The sequence below is a fragment of the Myotis myotis genome, unplaced genomic scaffold, assembly GCF_014108235.1.
Source record: "Myotis myotis isolate mMyoMyo1 unplaced genomic scaffold, mMyoMyo1.p scaffold_m19_p_12, whole genome shotgun sequence".
In the NCBI taxonomy this organism is placed as follows: Eukaryota; Metazoa; Chordata; class Mammalia; order Chiroptera; family Vespertilionidae; genus Myotis; species Myotis myotis.
The window spans coordinates 10,792,245-10,809,858 of record NW_023416316.1 but is presented as its reverse complement, the minus strand read 5'-3'; the positions used below and the strand labels follow the sequence as shown (position 1 = coordinate 10,809,858).

Genomic DNA, 17,614 nt, shown 5'->3' with positions numbered 1-17,614 from the left:
TAAGGGAGGTTTCTGCTTAAGGTTTTACCGATGAGGAACGGGGGCTTAGAGAAGGAAAGGAACACACCCAATAGCCAGTCACATACTGTGTAAGTGGTAGAAGGGAGGTTTAAGCCCAGGCTTGTACACTGCGTGTGTCTGAGCTGACAGTCACAGGGACAGGAGAGGAGAGGACAGTGAGTTTGGAAAGCAGAGCTCTCAAAGTAGCTGGGCTTTCTGAGCTAGGATCTGGGCGAGTCCGCCCTCCTTCCTCTCTCGAAGGTGGATTTTCTGGGTAATAAAATCATCTCTCACTGTAAGCTCTAGAAGAAGCAAACTCTGTGGCATTTTCTCTACAGTCATCGCCCCTGCCGCCTGCTGATGCTCCTATTTGCATCACCCCCTTTACCTGGTTCTGAATTCTTTAAGGCTCAGCCGAGCCAGGGTCTCCTCTGGGAGATGTCCAAAGCTTTGTGCTCACAGAAGGAATTAGGGGACTCGCTTTCAGTGTTCTCGTCACACGTCTCTTTCTATCTGGATGTTCAGCACAGTCAGTTGTCATTGTCTTTACCTGATGCTTCCAGTAAACAGCGTCACCTTTGAAAGAAGGGACACTGTTCAGCTCATCACTCTGTCCCCAGTGTCCACCCCCGATACACTGCTTGGTCAGCGGTTGGATGGAGAATTCCAGATGTGTCCCGGAGGTGCCCTCCAGGGCCAAGGGGTGCTGAGTCACACACAGGACCTTCCGGTCCATTTACAGAAGAGATGAGTCTAGGAGAGGAATCGGGCTAGTGACTGGGAGTCCCATAGGATGCTGGGCATGCGCAGGCCACCGGGTTGAGTGGAAAATCCAGATTTGCTATGACTGCTGCTTTAAGATCTTTTGGGCAATAATACTAGTAACTCTTATCTTGAAAATCCTTTCTCTACCGGGCACTGTAAATCACAGTTTAATATTTTATTTAATCCCAAAGCAGCTTGCTGGGGTTGGAGTTATAAACCCCATTTTAACACTCGGAGAAACTGAGGCTCTGAGTGGTTCAGTGATTTGCCCCCATCTCACAGCTGGGAAGAAACACGGCTCACATTCCAAACGACGCCTGGTTCCGACCCCTTTTCCATAGTCGCGCCCTGCCACCAAAGTGGTGGTAAGTGACCAAGAAGTCTTTGTCCCCTCCTGTCTGGTTGCTGGCCCCTTTCTTTCTTGAACTGGACTTGTGGGCCTGTCGTCTCAGCCCCAGCCAGACCTTTGGAAATCTCCTTTGCTTCTCAGGCTCCATAAAAAGGGAGGTTGTATGGACGGCATTCGTTGAGAGAGGTGAGAGGGCTTTGCAAACTGAACAGTGCAGTCCTGTGGCCACTACATCTGTCTCATGGAGAGCGTATAGTTTATTGATATTTGGAATGACAGGGCCGTGGAGCAGGCACAATCTTAGAGGCCTTCGGTGTCCTGTGAGGGGAAGTGGAGCCAGCTCCAGAGAACCTGGACGGAACTGTGTTTTTAACAGCGCGCAGGAGAGTATCACTAAGTTCAATTCCATCATTTGAACTCAATGCAGCTCTTCAGCAGAAATATGACCACCCTGCACATCTGCTGTATTCCCTGGCAGGCCCGGGATGGTGTATGTAAGAAAAGGCTATTTCTACGCTTTCCAATTTATATTTGTTGCTGTTTGTCCATTTTTCTTGTCTGCAGGCACTTGCTTGAAGATAAGCTGTGCCAGGCCTCAAAGATTTCAGAAAATATGTGGGAGAAAAAACTACAAAGTGAGAAAATTCTATCCATCAACTTTCTATCCCTGAGAATTGGGAAGAGGTGGCCATTTTTAAAAAATGTGTACATGGATTTAAATGTCTTCTGCTGGGGGAGTCTTCTCTTCTGGCTAAGAAACACTTGGCTGTGTTCTTTCTTACTTAATTTATTTTTTTTTCCTTTTCATGAGGTGGTAATGTGAGGTGTGAGATACAATGTTGGGTCTGTGACTGGGCTCTCACCACTTCCAAATTTCGTCTTTCTTTGCTTTTCCAGCATGTCTTCCGCACTGAGGTGTGCTTTATGTCTGAGCAGTCTTCTCTTAGTTCTGTCCTTCCAATCCTGGCGTCTGAGTGTGCCCAGTCTGAAGCCTGGGGATGCAAGTTGAGGTCATATTAGGGTTCTTCAGAGAAGCAGAGCCAATATAGGTATAGATATAGGTATAGATTGTTTATATACATCCCCTCTCTCTATAGAATTGGCCCTTGAACAATGTAGGGGTTAGGGATGCTGACCCCTTGCATAGTAGAAAAATCCACATGTAGCTTTTGACGCTGTATTTATTAAAAAAAAAAATCTTTATATAAGTGGACCCATGCAGTTAAAACTGTGTTATTCAAGGATCAACTCTATATATCTCTATATTTATATCATCTCTATATCTATCTATTGACAAATTGATTGATTGACTTTAAGGAATTGTGGAGGCTGATAATTCCAAAATGTTCAGGGTTAGCTGGTCCACTGGAGACCTGGGGCAGAGTTGATATTGCAGCTCGAGTCTGAAGGTAGTCTGTTGGCAGGATTCCTTTTTCCTAGTGGGGGAGGGTGGTCTGTTTTCTGGTAGGCCCTCAGCTAATTGGAGAAGTCCACCGACATTATGAAGAATAGTCTGTCTTACCCAGAATCTACTAATTTAAATGTCAATCTCAACTAAAAAATACCTTCATACAAATGTCTGGAATACCGTTTGACCAAATGTCTGGGTGCCATGACCTAGGCCAGTTGACACGTATGTGAAACATCACAAGATCTGAGGCTGAACTTATCCTAGAACTTGGGAGAGCAGGAAGAGTAGTGGAAATAGGAGACCTGAATGCGGAACCATGGGCCACTGCTTATTTTTATCATGACTGGTCTCCTACTGCTCCTGTTTCCACATCTGAGTAAGAGGGTGCGTGTATACTGTCTAAAATAATCTCCAAAGTGGATATTTTATAATGAAGGCGACTTTCAAAATGAAAGAATGAACTGATTGATTGACCAATTATGAAGCTTACGGGTGAGAGAAAGGTGGGTAATGATGGCCTCTGGGGCGCTCACTGCATGCTTGAGGCCCTGGGAGACAGTTAACGTGCATAATTACACTCACCCGCCAGCGACCTGCAGACATTCACAGAGGAGGAGACTAAGGGATGTACAAGAGAAGGGAGTGACTCAAGGTTACACCGAGGCAGAGTTTACATTGGGACCCTTTTTTACTTGCACAAGACACAGGTGGGCAATATGGCCAACTAATGCCCACTGTGTCTTGGTTCTCTGAGCATAGTCTGTGAGAGACAGAACTGGGGAAATGGGGCATGAGCTGAGCTTGGCACCTCCAGGATGGACAGTCTTGACCATCAGCACTGAGCACAGTTACACTGGCCCCCAGCCACAGCCCGATTGCCTGGGGCTCCTGGCCCAGGTGTTTAAAGGGGCTGGGCTGTCAGCATCACTTTCCAGGTCACAGACAAACTCCACGACTGAGATATTCATCTCCACCCACCCAGCAGTCCAGAGAGAGAGAGAGAGTATATGTTGGATGATACAGTGGGTGGGCCCATGTCATCAGAGTCCCCATAACCTGGCTCCAAATCATAGCTTTGGCATTTCTAAGCTGTGGGACCTTTGGCGTTGGTTTACTTCCCTGCGTCTCAGTTTCCTCATTTCTGAACAGCAGCTAAGGATGCTTACCTTCCAGGTTTATTAAGAGGAATCAACAAGAGAACACACGGAAACGCCAAGCTTCTTGTTTGGCTGATTGGTTTTCAAGAATTGTGACTTTTCTTTCTACAGAGGCTAGGTGAGTTTAGAAAACTTAAAGTGGATGCTAAACGTGCTACAGGCACTTGAACCTGCACATATACGAGGTTTAGTGGTAAAACGTCCCAGGCTGCAAGGGAGAGAGAGAGCAGGTGAGAGTTGGGTCTCAGGATTGCTGAGCACTGGTGTAGACACAGCGTGTGGTGCCTTCTGCAGGGTGGCGCATCAGGCAGAAGCTGGCCTGGTATCTGGAAACAGACACATGCCTGGCAAAGGTACTCAGGGTCCACCTTCTTCCCTTCTTTCTCTCCACTCTTTGCCTCTTCCTTTTCTACCTTCATTACTGTACACAATTTTACTTTCCACTCTTGTGTCTCTTCCTCCCCTTCCCTCCCCCTTTTCCTCCCCCCTTTTCCTCTCCTCCCCTCCCCTCCCTTCCCCTCCCCTCCCCTCCCCTCCTCTCCTCTCTCTCTTCTCTCTCCTCTCCTCTCTCCTCTCCTCTCTCCTCTCCTCTCTCTCCCATGACTTGGGGACCAGGGCTCCTCTGCACAGGCCCCAGTCATTCATCCTCATTAAACTTGACAATCTCTCATATGTCAATTAGAAGGAGGCAGCCCCCTCCCTTCCTCCCTTGCCTGGGCCTGCCACGATGCTCAGATCAAGCACCATCTGTTGCATTCAGCCAGGCGACGGGGCGAGCATTTTGCTGCTCTGGGGAGGCAGAGCTCAGCGGGTACCAGGAGGTACTGTGGCTTGTTTGGACAACTTGATCTATTGATATTGATGGAGCTACTGAATGGGATTGGGAGGGCTGGTGTGGGAGGGAGAATGGTGCACAGGAGGAAAGGAGCCATGGAGGGGGTTTGCACAAGCACTTCCCCCTCTAAGCCTGTCTGGGCTTCTGGCACTGTCGCTGAGGCAAGAACCGCCAAACAGATGGAAGGGATTTGCTGTTGTCGGGATCAGAAACCCCACAGCTCAGGGGAGCAAGCCTTCCCTCTCTGTGTGTCTTCCTCTCCTCCTGCCAGTGCTGTCTGCATCAGCTCAGGAGAAAGTAAATCAGAGGTAACAGGGTGGGGAGAAACTGACCTTTAGGAATTGCTGAATGTCAGAGCCACGATGAAAAGGGAGGAGTCAAGGTTCTAGACTGAGATGGACAAAGAAGGCACCCTTCAATGGGACTTTCAGGAAAAATTCAATGAAGTGACTATTGATCGAGGTGCACGCAAAGTGAAGAGACTCAACATGGGGGCACTGAGGAACCAGTGACAACAATGTTCAGGAAACCACCGCCCACCCCTAGAACTGTGGACAGGCAGGGAGAAGAAATGGTTTCACTGGAGCCATGAGAACAGGGTCTGTGAAAAAGGGCAGAAGTTGTCGTGGTTGAGAATCCCAGTCCCTATCAGAAATATGACACAGAGACAGGGAAGGGTGTGGGAAGACATACCCCAGATTCTGTCCTTCCACTTCCTGCAGAGCATCTCACTGTGAAAACTCATAGCCAGGTAAGGAGCCATGCAGCCCCCCTTAGAGGGTCTGCCTCTAGAACATAGAGTGAGGCAGAGTGAACCTGGGGTGGAGGGTGAATCTGGGGGTGCAGATGGAGAACAGATGGTGTAGAGGAGGAAAGAAATTGTTCTATTGCCTGTACTGTGCCAGAAGCTCACATGCTGAGCAAGCACACGCTCCCTCCACCTTTTCTAAGGAATGCGTTGTGTGGTCTCCATAGAGCCCATTTCTCTCCTGTGAGTGGGAGACCCACATAACTTACTGTCTTCTCACACCTCTACTTGGACATTTGGAAGGCACCACACGTTTTCCTATCTCGAACCTGTTCTCTTCAGGCTGTGAGATACCATCCTTCCAGAAGATCAGGAGTCACCCTCCTTACCTCCCTCCCCCATGTCCACCTTTTCCAATCACTCGCCACTTCGGAGGAGTTATACCTGAAAAATAACTCTTGGATTTGCCCACTTCTCTCTCTCTACTAATCTAACCTTTTGGCTCTACTCTCTGCTAGTCTGTCCACTTTATTTCTACTACCCTATCCAGGTAGAGACGTCATCCCGTGTGTGGACTTCTGCACGGTCTCCTACTTGATCTCACTTCCATTTCTGTCCTTCTGCAATGAAGTTTCTCTCTGTGGTCAGAGCAGTATTCCCTAAATGAAGACATGGACAGCTTGATCTATTGATTTTGATAGGGCTATTAAATGGGATTTGGGAGGGCTGGGGTGAGAGAGAGAATGGTACACAGGAGGAAATAAGCCATGGAAATCAGCATGTTCTATCCTTAACAAGTCCCAGAACAGTTAGGGTCTGGGTCAGGGTCAAGGTCAGGGTCAGCGTTAGGACTTCCCACCTCTCCATCTTTATCTCTGCTCACTCACCAGTGTTTTAGGCCCAGTGGCTGTTGTAGCTCTTTCTCGTACTCCTTCTCCCAGGGAAGTCTTTGTTTAGACTCTTCCCTCTGCCTCTTTTGCTCCTTTTCAACTTACCACAACCCCCCCCCCCACTTCCTTCTCACCTGATTAACACAAATTCTTTTCAGAGCTTCACACTGCTCGTTAAGGAAGTGTCCATAGCTTTCCTAGACTAGGTTCTGCTCCTCTAATAGAACCTCTTATATCATCTTCCTTTAACATATATGTATATATCTTGTTTGTACACTTCACAGTTCTGTGTCAACCATCTCATTAATATTAGCCTTCCTGTCCATGTGGTGGACATCAAGAAGGTTGTTTGGTGGTTTTTTTTTCCAACATTGCACCTTGTAGTGGGCACATATCTGTATCCCCCACCGATTCATTTGCTGAAGCTTTCCCCTCCAAGTGACTGTGCTGTCTACTGGGGCTGCCATTCCCAGATGCTGTAGACTCAGTGGCTTAGACACCAGGATGAAACTTCTCTCAGCTCTAGAGGCTGGAAGGCCAGCACGCTGGGTTCTGGCTCTTGGACAGCCTTCTCCTCACTGTGCGCGTGCGTGGCCTTGCCTTGGTGTGCACGTCAGGAGGGCTCCTCCTCCTCTTCCTACGAAGACACCAACCCTGTGGTTAGCATCCCGTCCTCAGGACCTCATTTAACTTGACCCACTAAAAGCCCTATCTCCACAGTCACATCGGGGGTTAAGTCTTCAAGATGTGACATTGGGGGCAGACAGTTCAATCCACAGCAGGCTGTAGACTGAGTTGCTCTAGGTTTTGTACCGCAGTAGAGCACCACTCTTACAAGTTTAAGCGAATCTCTCTCCTGCTGGTTTTAAAGCATCCGATTGGGCCTGACCGTGCTGCTCAGAATTGGACTGTAGCGACTCTGCTGGAAGGCTCTGTGTCACAGGCTTGGAGGAGGGGCCCAGGTTTGGGATCTTGCTCACGTTTAAGGAGATCACCTGGGGAGAGGGATGGCAAGACAGGCAGGTGAGCAAGTGGAAATGCCACCACATGATTTGCATGTATTGTCCATTGTATTTGTCTTTTCCACAGCAAACATGGATTCTCCACCGTGTCCCCAACGATGGGGCTTCTCACAGGGCCCAGCGCCCAAGCCTGCCTCCTGGGTAGGCGCTTCCCCGCAGACACACCTGTCACAGCTAAGCGTTCCAGGGACAACACGAGCTCCTTAGGAATCCGTGCTGGGATGCTCAGAGCCTCCTTTGTCCGGTCTAGTGAAACCCCTTCAAAGGAACAGGAACTGTGGGCTCGTCCCATCTCCTGGCATCAGACGGCACGTAGCTCAGACTGAAGAAATTCCCAGCCTCTGAAGGCGTAGATGGAGGGAGGGCTGCGTTTGAAGATTTCAGAGTTGGGGCTCTCTTTGGGAATTTCTCAGAACAAAGGCACTGCGGCCCTTCAGCCATGTTCCTTCTTTCTCCTTTCCTCTCCTCGCTTTTTATGTGACCGCTTTCCTTTCTTCTCAAGCATTTCTGATTTATTTTTCTCTTATCTTTGTTCTTGTTTTCTCTGCCAGCTGACCTCACTTTGTCCATTCTCTGGAACTTTCTACTTTTTTCAGTTTTGTGGAAATGTGGCTCCTAACAAATCATTGGACAGTATTGAGACAAATGGAACATTGGACTAGGAGTTAGAAGGCTTGACTTTGTTTGCCCTGTGCAAGCTCGGAGTGAGTCGTACGCCTTCTTTGGGGGCCTCGATTTCCTTAAGTAAATTTACGAAAGGGAAGTGGGAATATTGTACCAAGGGATCTACATATCATGATACTGTAATTTTGTCTCCTGAAATGTTGCTCAGCCCACGTACTGCTGTCTGTCTTCACTGCCCTGTTCTGGTTCAAGCCACCACCGCCTCTGCCGGCTACTGCAAAAGCCTTTGTACTGGCCTCTCTCGCCACCTCTGCTTGGATTGTTCATACTCTTGTTCGTAATTGTTATCAAAGGGACTTGAAGATGCTGGTTTTCTGTTTAGAACCTTTCAGCGATGAACTTTTGCCACTAGGATACAATCCACACTCCTCAGTGCGACTTACAGGTGATCTGGCCTCTCCTGCCTCATCTCTTCGCACACTCTCTTGCAGCCACACCGAACTCCTTTCCATCACTCCAGCACTGTGCTCTTTCTGGATTCAGATCTTTGCATATACCTCTGCTTCTACCCAGAGCATTCTTATCCCAAATCTCTCTACCCGCCCCCCCCCCTCCCAATCCTACCTTCTTTGCTCATTCCTACTCATTCTTAAAATCGTAGTGACCATTCTGCCTCTTCCAGGAAGCCTGCCTTGACTCCCAGAATGGGAGAGATGACCTTTCTGCTCCTCTCATATTCTGTGCTTTCCTATGACAGAGGTTTGGGGGCCTCGATTTCCTTAAGTAAATTTACAAAAGGGAAATGGGAATATTGTACCAAGTGATCTACGTACCATGACACTGCAATTTTGTCTCCTGAAATGTTGCGTGGATTGTGTCTAACTTTTCCCCACCATATCTCAAGGGTTAGAGGCAGTGCCTGGAACATAATAGATGTTCGAGAAATAAGTGTGTAAGCCAGTACATGCCTCTATACTGGGGCCTGTGGCTTCTGTACCATCCCTGGGTCCGGGAGGGAACTCCAGGGACCCCGGGATGCCAGGCCCAAGCCTCCAGGGACTGGGGGTGGATCAAGCCCTAACCTCAGCCCCATTGCCCACTCTGTAGCAGCAGCTGAGGCGACGCAGGAGACCGTGGAGTCCCTGATGCAGAAGTTCAAGGAGAGTTTTCGCGCTAACACGCCCATCGAGATCGGTCAGCTGCAGCCAGTGCCTCGCAGCGCCTCGGCGGGGAAGCGGAAGCGGAGGAGCAAGTCTCGAGGTAGGCTCTCGTCCACCTCTTGCGGGCATCAGCGGGCTGTCCCCTGGGTCTGAAGATCCCAGGAAGAGCTGTACCCTCTTCCCTTGCTTCCCTGTGCTCATGGTAATCGTGCCTCTGTCTCCCTGATGGATCATCTCAGCGGGAGCCTTGGATACAGCAGGCCTGTGCCCCTGGGTGCAGGCTAGGGCAGTGGTCGGCAAACTCATTAGTCAACAGAGCCAAATACCAACAGTAGAACGATTGAAATTTCTTTTGAGAGCCAAATTCTTTAAACATAAACTATACAGGTAGGTACATTGTTATTAACCTAATTAGGGTACTCCTAAGCTGGCCTTTGCTAAAAACGTCCTCAACCTGAGGGGTTGACCTCAACGAACGTACCCCAACTTCTTCTAACGCCACCTCTTCAAAATAGACTCGCCCAGGTCAAAAACCGACTCCTGCGCAGGGGCCACGAAGTTTCAATCGCACTGTACGTGCGCACCCGCACGTAGTATTTTGTGGAAGAGCCACACTCAAGGAGCCAAAGCGCCGCATGTGGCTCATGAGCCACGGTTTGCTGACCACTGGGCTAGGGTTTCTGAGTCTGCTGCCTCCTCTGAGAATGGGAACGCCACGTGCGTCTTTTAGAGCGGTTCAGAAGGTTAGCGATAGTCTATGGGAAGTGTTCAGCCCAGGGTCCGAGCAGAGCAGATGCTCTTTAAATGGAGGCTGGTGTCATGTGGGGGATGGCACGAGGGGGAGAATGTTCTCATGGAGGGATCCCCAGGCTGGGCTCCCAGAGCATGGTTCCTGCTCATTCTTTTTCAGCCTGAATATGGGGTTAGGAGTGGGAACGTTGTAAGTTAGAACTGGTTCAAACTGGGTTCAGATTTGAATTTCTGTTCAATTCATGTCACAGTGGAGAGGCACTCTGCCTCTTCAAGCTACTCCCAACTCACAGCGTTGTTATAATATCTTAGCACATAGCCCACCATGCAATAAAAAATAGATCTGTCCCTCATTTTCCTTCTCCTTCGCCCCTTCTGTCCTCCACATCATTACCACCACCTCCTTCTTCTCCTCTTCCTTCCCTTTTCCTCCTCCTCTTCCTCCATCTCCTCCTCCTTCTCCTTCTTCTTCCTCCTCCTCCTCTTCGTTCTCCGACTTCTTCTTCTTCTCCTTCCTCCTCCTCCTCCCCCCTCTTCCATGTCCTCCTCTTACTTCTTCTTCCTCCCCCTCCTCCTCCAACTCCTTCTTCTTCCTTCTCTTCCTTCTCCATGTCCTCCTCATTCCTCTTCTTTTTCCTTCTCCTCCTCCTCCAACTTCTTATTCCTCCTCCTCCTTCTCCTCCTCCTTCTCCTCCTCCAACCATCTGTGTGACTTTGTGCATGGGACAGATCCCTTTAGCATTACCTGATTTCCAAATCTCATTTCCTCAGTCCACTCAATAGTCTCCAGCTTGCCAGTCTTCTCTGCCTCTCACTTCTCCAGTGCCTATGAACTTGGTTCTGATTATGTCACTGCTCCTCTCTCTGAGCTTCATTGCTGTCCGCTACCTTCAGAAGTGCTCAGGCTTAGGATGGTGATATCTGAGGCTACCACAGAGCTCCGGCCTCTCTGCTGTCTCTTCTAAATCCACGTCTTCCACTCCCACATTCTTTTCCATACCACTCTCTCCGCCTGAAATCTCCCACCTGGACTCTGAAAATAATTGCTGTCTATTGACACTTATTCCAAGCAGCAGGCTAAAGTATATATATATATATATATATATATATATATATATATACACATACATATCTTCTTTTGATCCTCAGCAACCCTAAGAAGCAGGCACAATGTTAATTTCCATTTTACAGATGATATCACTAAGGCACAGATGGCTGCAGTAACCTGCCCAAAGAGACACCCTAACAAGGACTAGAGCCAGGAAGAACTAAGTAGTCTGGTTCCTGACTTTTTCATTAAACCACTGTGTTCTATGCTAGGGAAGTCCTACCTGTCTTTTCAAACTTAACTTGAATGGCACATTTCCATGAGGACATCACTGACTGTCACAGTTCACTCTGAATTCTCCCCTGTGTGACTTCGCCCATATCTTTCTTTGTACATGTGTGAAGCCCTGATTTCCTTTTTTAGGAATATAATCTTCTTTGGTCTGGTTCTCTCCTTAGCTAGACAGAGAGTTCTTGAGAGAGGAAATTATCTTATGGTGTGAGTCATCTTTCCACTGCTGGGCCTAAATCAGTGCCTGCACACATGGTAGACACTGGCTGTTGGTTGAGAGAATGTCTGGGTCCTAACCCTGTGAAATGCTGTATCCATTGAAAAACCAAGATCCACACGTGATGCTGAGGTCACACATTGAGGCAGAAGGAGATGGTGAAGTCCCTTTTTGGATCTCCTGTGGTCAACCCCGGGCTGAACTGTTTGAATGATAAAGAACACTTGCCTTGAGGTCAGCAATGCCTGGGTGCTAATCCCAGCCCAGTCAGTTTCAACCTGCATGGCTTTGGAAGAGTCATCGGATGTCCCCAAGCCTCTGTTTTCCTGTTCTGTAGAATGGGGATGCCAATCCCCACATCAGAGGATTGCTGTAAAAATCTGATGAAGTGATGAGTGTAGACTACCATGGAATGCTCAGCTAATGAGTATCAGGACCTGCATAATTGTTGTCTTATATGTGTTCTGGGTTGGACATTCAGGGTCACTTGTAATCTTGCTCGGCCATACCTATCCATCTTCCTTCTCCACCATTCACCAAGAATCACCCTCCTTTGTCTCTGCCAATACAGCTCCCATAAATACGCTTGATTCCAAGTTTATAACCTCCCTTTTCTTTACCAGCCTGAATTCATTTTCTTAGTGTTATAATGTAAACATGTTCTATGTCACCCAATTCTTTCCTCAAAATTTTCCTTTTATGCACCACAACTGCCTTAACGAGGCCCTCATCATTACGCATTTGGGCTCTTTGTAATAGTTCGCCATCATAAACACTACCACATGGAACCCTTTTCCCTTTTTTTGGCATAAAATGTGGCCTTCACTTTGGAATCTGTTTCCTTCTCTTAGAGCCGAATTTCAGAATGAGATTATTAAAGAAAATCTGTTGTTTGACTTAGGCCATAATTAGGTATCAAGTTATTTTAATTTGTAAGTTAAATGGGGCCTACGAAAATGCAGGAAGACATTCATTTCCCCCCTAAATGTATCTGAAATCCGCCCTCCCTTTCTTTGTCACCATTCTGACCACTGCCACCTCTCCTCTCCCACTTGCAACTATCCCCGCCTCCAGATGCAGTCTCCTGAGGCAGCCAGAGCAATCCTTTCAGAAACATAGACCAGGGAAGGTTACTCCCCTGCTTTAATTCATTCAGTGGTTTCCTCTGATTCTTGGAAGACATCCCCACTCTGTGCCCAGCCTTCAGACCCGCTCCCCGCTGGGTCTGGCTCCTGCTCTCTTCGCTTGATTAGCCTTTCCTTACGCTGCAGCCACAGGGACTTCCTTCCTGTTGCAAGAACCACCTGTCCCTCCCCCTGGCCAGACCTCTTGTCACTCCCCAGCTGCCCCCCTGGCTGGCTGGTCCCGTCTCACCTCCCAGCTCTCAATGCCAATGTCAAGTCCTCAGAACTGTCCTCCATGCGGACCCATCTAAGGTGTTCCTCCTTCCCACCCTCCACCTGCTACTGTGATATCACCCCCTACTTCCTCTGTAATATTATGCCCTAAAGTTAACTTATTTGCTTTTTTATTATTTTTCTCTCTAAAATATATTTCATATCCTTAAACCAAATACATAAAAAGTATTGGATCATATTCGTTGAATAAATGAGTATATGAACCTCAACGTCGGCTCATTGGAAAGTGGCCTAGTTTTATCTCTTTCGGATGGATGGTTCAGAGGGATGCAGTATAAACCAAACCTCCCACTACAGACCTCCAGGGATCCTGTTTCCCCGGAGGCGGACTCCCTGGTGCATAGGGTGTCCAAGTGGGGGCTGTGAAAACAATTTTTTTTCGTGGCTTTAGGACATGGAGCCCGCGATTTACTGCCGCCATTGGGTCAGGTTTTTGCAAGAGAGAAGTCAAGGAGAGTGGGCACCAGCCCTGCACTTCGCAGCTCACACACGCCCCACCGCAGGTCCTCAGGATTTCCGTGGTCAAGTGAGCGTCCTGGTTCATAAAAGTTTGGGGAATTCTGCACATGCCTGCTTCCCCTTGGAAATTTCCAAATGTATCTCAGACCCTGGGAAGTCCTGCAGCCCAGAGACCTGAATTGCTTTGTTTACCTCAGTGTCTGAGAAACCATCCTGGCCGCAGAGTTTATTCACCACCACCCCCACCTGGAACGTGTAGGAACAGAAGCAAACATAGAAATGCAATTTTGGAAGTGCTGTCTTAGCCCACACTGTTCGTCAAAAATCCCAAATACGATGGTCTAAATCCTCAATCTGTCACTGTCTCTCTCCTCCTGCTGCCGCGGAGGTGGCCGGGGGCCTGCTGGCCCGGAGTGGGAGCACCTGGCCTCCCTCCGCTTCATTAGGCTCCGCGCCCAGTCCATGGTGCCCAGAGGTACATGGCACAATGCGAAGCGGAAAGCTGTTGCCGTGGAATTGAACACATGGTTAGAAGCGGCTCCAATGTGTTTTTGGTAGCAGTGGCCCCCTCCCGAGAGGCCAGTGGATGCTGAAACGCATTGTCTGGAGGCAGACGGGGAGGCAGTGCAGGGCTTGGCTGCTGCCTTCATATCCGTGTGGGGTTTCATGGGCAGCTGTTGGGTAGTCACTCCCCCAAGGCGGTGTGCCTCGTGAAGGAGACCTTGGCTTTCAAATAAGACAGCGTAAGATTTGAGGGATGCGAGGAAGGGATTCCTGAGACTCGGGGGTCTTTAAAAGCAGGGTTTTGTCTTTGAAATGTAGTTCAACCATAGAATGACCTTAAGCAAATGAAGAAGCTGTGTTTTGCCTCAGTTTTCTCATCTGTAAAATAGGGTTAGTAATACTAACATCCTATTTAAGTTGTGAGGCAATGCCTGCGAAAGGTATAGGCCAGGGCCTGGCACATACCAGACCCTCTCAATAAAGAGTAGCTAATACTCTTTTATATATTTATATATATATAAATTTATTTCAGAGAGGAAGGGAGAGGGAGGGAGAGAGATAGAAACATCAATGATGAGCTCCCTCATCATTGATTGGCTGCCTCTTGCATACCCCACACTGGGGATTGAGCCCACAACCAAGGCATGTGCCCTGATTGGGAATTGAACTCTGACCTCCTGGTTCATAGGTCAACGCTCAACCACTGAGCCACGCCAGTTGAGCAAGAGTAGCTAAAATTGTTGTTGTTAAGGCCTGCTCATTTTACCTCCTGAGGCTCATACCTCCATCCCCTATGTCCGGGCCAGTGCCTCGGACTTGGTGGAGGTTTCAGTATCCCTCATCCGTATCTTGCAGCAGCCTCTTCATCCATAGAGCTGTCTTCCCTCCGGACTGCTGGAATGATCTTTTAAAAACACAGTAAATCTGGCCGTGTCACTCCCCTGCCCAGAACGCTTTCCTGGTGCCCTGTCACGGGCAGTGGCGCTCCTCAAGCATTAGCAGTGAAGGCCGATGGGAATCAGCATACCCTGCAGGGTCTGCAGGTGTGCTCCAATGACAGTGGTCCAAGGCCCACATCCCAGGGTGCATCTTTAAAAAAATCCATGCTATTCTATTTCACAAAGTATGCTTATTTTAGCCTAAATTATGTTACATTGTTTGTCAGGTAGATTACTTAGCATTGTCTGAAGTCTGTAGGGAACATGGGGATCCCAGGAAGAAGAACCACGCTATGCTGATTACCCTAGGGCAGTGGTCAGCAAACTCATTAGTCAACAGAGTCAAATATCAACAGTACTTCTTCAAAATAGACTCGCCCAGGCCGAAAACCGACTTCTGCGCATGGGCCACGAAGTTTCAATCGCACTGTACGTTCGCGCCCGCACGTGGTATTTTGTGGAAGAGCCACACTCAAGGGGCCAAAGGGCCGCATGTGGCTCTCGAGCCGCAGTTTGCCGACCACGGCCCTAGGGTGATACTGTCCCATCCTCAAAGGGTTCCCTTAGGATCAAATGAGATATTGCTGGGAACGCACTGGGCACACGGACAGTTGCACCTGTGGGCTGTTGCTTTATTGTTTACTGTTCTTACCACTTCTAGTTTATTATGACTGTTAATGTTGTCTGCGTCACTACCCTGTAGGGATCCCTTTACCCAATTTGAGAAGCAAGAATCTGTAGGATGAAGGACACACTGTTTAATAGGATTTAGTCACCATAGCCTGCTACATAAAGTCCTTCCTGGCCTGGACTCCAGCCTCCCTCCCATCCCCGCCAGGCCCTGGTCACTGCATTCTGTGGCCTCCAGCACACTGGCCCTTTCTCCCTTCTCCCTACTTGCCTCCCGAGTGTGTGCACTGCTCACGCTCTCCCTCCTCTTCTCCCTGCTCTTCTTCAGGCCATAAACCGATATTCATTTGTTCAAAATGCGAAGTCTTCTCTGTGAAGACGCCCAGGCCCCAGGCTGCCCTCAGCCTTCACTCAGCGGAGCGTGCCACTCCTTCCCGGGTGTTTGCAGCCCTGTGCTGCTCTCTGTCCCAGCCCTTCTCAGTTCGGCATAAGTACACGTGGACACATCTTTTGCCTCCTTCCTTTGACAGTCCTGTGATGGAAAGGACAGCGATGTATGTCTCTCTGTAGCCCAGATGCCTAACACAGAACTGGCATAGACTAGTGCTGCCTGAATGGAAGGATATCTGAATAGATGGATGGATAGAAGGAAATAATTGAGATTTTCATGGTATATAAGGGACTAACAAGATGTGGTGCAACCAGCATCTATGGAGCATTTAGTATGTTCTAAGCTTATCAAGTATACTTCATTTTAAAACTCCCCCAAATTTCACTCCACAAAAGAGGAAATTCAAGCTCACTTGGGCTCATTGACTTGCCTAGAATTCAGAGCCCTGGCAGGGCCCACATCTCAGTTCTCAGGTGACTTGAGTTTTCATCTCAGCTAGCCAGACCAAGACCTCCGGGCTGTGAAGTTGCGCAAGATAAATGCTGGGAAGAAGCTGTAGCGTTCCTTGCCCTGGCAGGTGTCTCTGTAGTGTCCGTGCTGCTGGGAGGGAGTGCAGGAGCTGCAGGTTCAGGAAAGGAGGCATCTCTCTGCGAGCTGTCAGGACTGTCCCTGGCAGGCTGCGCCTGGCCCCAGGAGCCCAGTGCCAAGTCCTTGGGAGAGGCAACCCCGGTGGTTATGTCACTTTCCCGTGCTCCGTGAGATTTGAAGGCACTCACTCCCCTTTCTTTGGCAGATCATGCATGTAGGTGTTCCACCCAGATCTCTGCCCATCAGCACTTGATCCTTAGTGAAGGTCAGGGCGTTAGCCGTTTGCACTACAGTGGGATACATGGGAAGGTGGTGTGGGCTGTTGACTAGGCCAGTGGTCGGCAAACTGTGGCTCCGCAAACCACGGCTCACGAGCCACATGCGGCTCTTTGGCCCCTTCAGTGTGGCTCTTCCACAAAATATCGGCTCTTCCACAAAATACCGACTTCTGTGCATGGGCCACAAAGTTTCAATCGCACTGTACGTGCGTGCGCGCCCGCACGTGGTATTTTGTGGAAGAGCCACACTGAAGGGGCCAAAGAGCCGCATGTGGCTCGTGAGCCGCAGTTTGCCGACTACGGGACTAAGCTGGGAAAATAATTAAAGAGGGCTTCACAGCGGAGGTGGGCTTTGACGAATACGTTCCTGTGAACCAGGGCGAGAGGTTGGGAAGGCATTGCTGATAGAAGAAAGACAATATGGGAAGGCACATGGGAGTGACGCTGTGCAGGGCATCATGGGAATACCTGGGGGAAACCATGAACAAAGAACATGCTGGTGAGGTGGGCAGACCCTAGAAGTCCCTCCACAGTTCCCAGCTGCGCTCCACACTGGGGGAGAGGTACATTCTGCTCCTTCCTCCGCCCTGATAGGTTAGCCCCAACGGGCTCTTTTACCGCGAGGCGCTGACCTCGGAAGCAGGCTGATGTTAACATGTTTTTTTCCTGTTTATTAGTAACTGCCTATAAGTTATTCTCTTGGTTGGGAAAAACATTCAGAAACATTAATGGCTTCACATCATTTGCCTTGTTGGGTTGCATATTGAACAGGATGTGTCTTCATTTCCGTGGCTCCCGTCTTGGTGCCCCCAAGCCCTGTGCCCCCTCAGCAGCCTTCCCTTCTTGCCCAGGAGTTTGGGTGGAGCTTGCTGCCCCTTTTGCCAAAGGAAGTTCTGATAGGGAATAATCAGAAGGAAGTTCAAGTTGAAACCATGAGGGAGTTACAGGGACAGAAAGACGACTGGCTAGACCCCAGGTACCCAGAGTCTAGCCCCAAATCAGTGGAAAAAGCCCCTTTCCTGGACCTCCTTACCATTTCTCCAGCTGGGTTTTCCTCCCCATCTCTGCCGAAAGCCTGCTCTTCCTTGAAAGCCTTAAGGAAACTTTCTTTATGAAGTCTTTTTTTAAAAAATATGTTTTT

General features: G+C 49.0%; 1 protein-coding gene across 2 annotated transcripts in view; it reads left to right on the top strand.

Moving 5' to 3' along the window:
• Positions 1-17,614, top strand: part of ASTN2 (astrotactin 2) — a 746,156-nt gene that overhangs the window by 205,182 nt on the left and 523,360 nt on the right. For both annotated transcript variants that reach the window (XM_036329825.1, XM_036329824.1), the window contains exon 4: positions 8,909-9,061. In XM_036329825.1, the coding sequence (XP_036185718.1) occupies positions 8,909-9,061 (153 nt within the window). The remainder of the gene's footprint in view (positions 1-8,908; positions 9,062-17,614) is intronic.